This window comes from Penaeus chinensis, chromosome 34, assembly GCF_019202785.1.
Source record: "Penaeus chinensis breed Huanghai No. 1 chromosome 34, ASM1920278v2, whole genome shotgun sequence".
Classification (NCBI taxonomy): domain Eukaryota; kingdom Metazoa; phylum Arthropoda; class Malacostraca; order Decapoda; family Penaeidae; genus Penaeus; species Penaeus chinensis.
Genome location: NC_061852.1, coordinates 17,586,641 through 17,591,640, shown reverse-complemented (window position 1 = coordinate 17,591,640; position 5,000 = coordinate 17,586,641). Strand labels below are relative to the sequence as shown.

The window sequence follows — 5,000 nt, the reverse complement described above, 5'->3', positions numbered from 1 at the left end:
GAGTGAAGAAGATGAACAAACGAAGAAATGGAAGAAACACAAAGAAAACAGAGAACATAGAAATAAGGGAAAGACAAAAATAAGATAATGGAAGTAGGAGGAAAGTGGAGACGAACGGAAAGAACTATAAATAAGATATTTTCAAAGAAGGGGTAAAAGTTGAAATTACTCAAGACATTAAATCTACCAATTCGTCCTATTTCTGCGAAACTCAATCATAACATGACTCTGATTCAGATAACGCAAAGGACTTTTGTGATTATAAGCCCTGAGAATAGATTACAGGCCCCAGCATAGAACTGCATCACCCTACAGGTCCTGTATTTTTCCCCCTACAGGTGCACGACCTACCCGAGTTCCTGCGCGGCGGCGTGCGGGACCAGACCACGCACGTCATCGTCAGGTTCCGCTCGTCCAGGAGGTCGTCTCTCGCCAAAGCCAAGGTTCGGCGCTCCACCGTGGAGGAACCCAGGTGAGGGGGTGCGCGGGGTCTGTGTATGTCCGTCTGTCGGTCGCTCTCTCTGTTTCTGTTCCTCTCTCTCTCTCTTTCACTCTCTGTTTCTGTCTCTGTCTCTCTTTCTCTTTCTCTCTCTCTCTCTCTCTCTCTCTCTCTCTCTCTCTCTCTCTCTCTCTCTCTCTCTCTCTCTCTCTCTCTCTCTCTCTCTCTCTCTCTCATTATCTCTATATATGTGTGTATATATCTATGTCTATGTACGCGTTACTCCTTCTCTTCACCTCTCGCCGCCCTTCCACCAGCACTTCCTCGATCGACGAAGAGGGCGACGAGGAGGAGAGCGATGAGCCGGACGCCCACGCCACCCACGTCTTGGCCCGGGCCGCCCACGACACCGCCAGCGTCTGCAGCGACCCCGTGCCCTCGCTCAGCCTGCCTTCCGTGGACGGAGGTCACTCCAACAACCGATCTTATCCCAGGTAAATTCAGACTCTTCTGCGCCTGCGTGCTGTGCCAGAAGGGTAGGGGATAGTATATTTATTTAGATAATTTGGTTAATGACTGAATTTGAGTATGGGAGGCACTTAACCGTACGTTGTGTGAGTGGATGCGTGAGAGAAACCCTTGCACCGATGACAACGTAAGGGTTACTATGATAAAAAACACGGTCGTAAGCATGTGTTATATTCACTACATCACTGTCGTTCAAGTGGATTTAGGCAAGAATAACTAACATGCCAAGACTCTGTTCCTGTGGAGAGTTATTGACCAATTCAACTTGGCCCTTGAGGTCGTCGAAAAGGTCGTCCAAATAAACAGAATTTCATGTTTGGTATGGTATTATGAGGCCAATTATTGCATTAGTTTTACTTCCAAGAAGAATTCAATTCTTTGTGAAAATATAGACGAAGAAATTGCGATTCTTATTAGTACACTGCAATACAACAGTCTATTTCTATTTAATTTTGTTTTGTTTTTTTATTTGATGATCCCACTTCTCCCGTTTCTCCCTGTTTCTCAATCATCCCTTTCTCTTCTTCTTCCTCTTCATCGTCTTTTCCCTCCACTTCTCTCTTCTCCTCCCTCCTCTTAATGCCACAAAGAAAGTGTGATTATAGGATGAAGAAAGTAATGAATATCAGAGAAGGAAGGACCTTTGTGTGTTTCTCAAACATTTTACAAATTTATGAAGTTCCTCCTCTTCCTCCTCCTTTTGTGAAAAAGAGAGAGCGAGAGAGATAACAAAATAGCAAGGTCATACTCCTGGTGCATTAAATGATCAATATGTTTATATAATCCTCTTGACCGACCTTAAAATTCCCTGTAAATTTGTACATGGTTATCTTGACCGACGTAACCTACATGTAAATCTAAATTTATCCTAAAATAGCATAAACCAAAGGCAGGATTTACTCCATTCTGTCAAAACTAATTTGACTTAAGTCAAAGGTTCCCAACCTCGGATCCATAGAGCAATATGAAAATTATGACGTCGAATTAAATAGATTTTTATCTCGCCTATAGTACCCACATATAATTATCTCTCACATATCTTTCCACAAAGTGTTCTTGTCCTATAGCTACTGACACCATTTTACTATTCATAACTAGTAACAACTGAATCTGAAAAGACGAAGCTTGAAACAGGTTGGGGACCATTGGTCTAAAGGGAACAAAAGCGCTGGTGGCAGGGTGATAGACCAAAGGCTAAAAGGGGGCATTGGTGATGTTAGTTATGTGACGATGATGGATGGCGATGGTGATTTGATGATAATAATGATGATGACGATAGATGACGATGGTCTGTTATGATAATAAGGATAATAATATTAAGTATATTGAAATACCAATCTGATTTAAATACATTGATCATTTTCTCTACTCAGCTGCAGTTTAGAAACTGTATAATCCTCGCACGTATTTATCTCGGAGTGATCTAGATATAAAGACAGTTATAAATGGGCACCGTTTTGACCTCCTACACAGAAACAAACCCAAGGAAAAAAATTAAATAAAAAATTAAATAAAAAATACATGCGTGGGGTGGGGTCTATCTTTGTGAGTCTGTATGCGTGCGTGCGTGTGTGTGTGTGTGTGTGTGTGTGTGTGTGTGTGTGTGTGTGTGTGTGTGTGTGTGTGTGTGTGTGTGTTTATATGTGTATGTGGATGTGTATGCGTGTATGTATCTGCATATGCATATGTGTATATGTGTATATGTGTGTGTGTGTGTCTTTATATACATGAGTTTGCATATGCACAGAACTTCATAGAGACAGTGGTTTCAGCATCTAAAAGGAATGAAAGTGCCGATAACATAGCAATAAACCAAGTTCTAAAACGGGAAACAGATGAAACGATGACGATGGCGATGATAATGTAACGGTGATGATGAATGACGATAATCTTAGGCATTAGCATGATTATGATAAGAAATATATAAAATCAAAAAGTCTAATTGTCAAATACGAAAGACTAACATTAGGACCAAAACTGCACTTAAAAGTATTGATTTTTTCATGTTCTCGTCCTTGTCCCCCCCCCCCCCCCCCCAGTAGCCCGAGGGTAACGCCCGCCGCCCGCCGCAACTCCTCGACGGGCATCCTGGCGGAGACGTCGCCCCTCGCCCTGGCCACCGCCCACGTCCTGCTCTCGCCCCGCAATGGTGCCAAACGCCCCGCAAGGGCACCTTCGCCCGACATGGACGCTGTCTACCACGGCCGCGCCATCACGCCCACCATCGCTGAGCTGCTGGGCGGAGGTAAAGGCCTCTCTGTGTGTGTTTGTAAGATTGGCTTTTGTTTGCGTGCGTGTAGTATCAACAGTATTTGTACACATAATGTTTGTAATAACAGCAACAGCAGAGTAGTAGTAGAAGCAGCAATGGTAACATTATCGTTAACGTCATTATCAAGGTAAATGTAACATTACCACTATCAGTTTGGTAAATAGAATTCACCATAACTGTTGCAATTCGTTATCAGTGTCAGTGCCATTTCCCCAACATACTTACGGCCCTCCGGCAGTGTCGCCCGCAGGCCGCCCGCAGCTCGCCACTCGTTCCAGCACGCCCGACTCCCTGGCGCGCGCCCGCATGCCCCGCTCGCTCAGCGCCCTCGAGACGTACCACCGCTCCTCGCCGCTCGCCCTCGACCTGCCCTCGCGCAGCAAGAGCGTCCTGGACAAGCCCTCGGCCGCCCTGGGGTAAGGTGGCTGTTCTCGCTCGAAGGGGAAGGGAGGAGCCAGGGGAAAGGAACGGCTAATAACATATATATATATATATATATATATATATATATATATATATGTGTGTGTGTGTGTGTGTGTGTGTGTGTGTGTGTGTGTGTGTGTGTGTGTGTGTGTGTGTGTGTGTGTGTGTGTGTGTGTGTATGTGTGTGTGTGTGTGTGTGTGTGTGTGTGTTTACACACACAATGGCATATATATATATATATATATATATATATATATATATATATATATATACTCATGTATATATATATATATATATATATTTATATTTATATATATATATATATATATACATACACACATATATATAGACACACACACATATATGTATATGTGTATATCTATATTTATCTATCTATATATCTATATATAGACTTATATATATATATATATATATATATATATATATATATACATATATAAATCATCCTTCGGTGAGTATTTCACAGACATAACTGAAAGTCCGAGGCCTTCCTCGACGAAGCAGAATCCAAATCATTAATCCATCTCATGTATCCACTTACCGAGCAGACCGACGCCGGCGAGAAGTCAGAGTCTGGACTTGAAGGACTTAACGGACGGCCACAGGAACGACGAGGTCCTCCACCTGTACACGCTCTCCACGTCCACTCTCCTCTTCCACCTGCTCCACTCGCTCTGGGTCGCGTCCACCCTGGTGAGTTGGTGCTCCACTCGCAGGATGGAAAGGAAGTGGATACTGAATGTGAAAATTAGGGTTGTGTGAGAAGGAAACTGTTGTGTACTTCATTTGCTGTTGTTGTTGGCGCTCCTAGATATCTATTTTGTGACTAAAAAATATTAGCTATCTAATTTCTGTGTTTCCTTCTGTATGAAGTCAATATGTAAAGCAGACATGAATTCTTAGTAATGAAACCACCACGTGTAACCACTCTGACCCAAATATCTTAGAATCATGTAGCATATCTAGTAAATCGATCCGTCACTAACTTTACTCTAAACACATTAAAGCCAGTGCACTTGAACGAGAGAAAAAAATCAAACGAATTGTTTAACATAACAACAGAGATTCGAAACAACACCGCAACACCATCCGAAAATCAAACCATCCTCAATTCAACATAACATCAGAGATTCAAACCGCCGTTTCCCCGTCACAACACCCCCCTAACCCCTGGCACCACCCCGCCTCGTTTCCTGAAGGCCCCTCCCCGTTTCCCGCAGAAGCAGACGCAGAACGCCGCTCGCCTCAGGACCGCCCTTCACGACGTCTCCCACGAACGGACGCTCGACCTCACCTTCGGCCAGCTGAGGAACGAG

The 5,000-nt window shown here is 43.6% G+C and overlaps 1 protein-coding gene across 1 annotated transcript in view; it reads left to right on the top strand.

The window, feature by feature from the left end:
• Positions 1 to 5,000, top strand: part of LOC125043669 (uncharacterized protein C12orf56 homolog) — a 9,677-nt gene that overhangs the window by 695 nt on the left and 3,982 nt on the right. Inside the window, exons 2-7 of the mRNA XM_047639903.1 lie at positions 339 to 472; positions 757 to 933; positions 3,007 to 3,212; positions 3,478 to 3,655; positions 4,233 to 4,377; positions 4,905 to 5,000. The exon at positions 4,905 to 5,000 is cut by the window's right edge and continues 99 nt beyond it. Coding sequence (XP_047495859.1) covers positions 339 to 472; positions 757 to 933; positions 3,007 to 3,212; positions 3,478 to 3,655; positions 4,233 to 4,377; positions 4,905 to 5,000 — 936 coding nt within the window. The remainder of the gene's footprint in view (positions 1 to 338; positions 473 to 756; positions 934 to 3,006; positions 3,213 to 3,477; positions 3,656 to 4,232; positions 4,378 to 4,904) is intronic.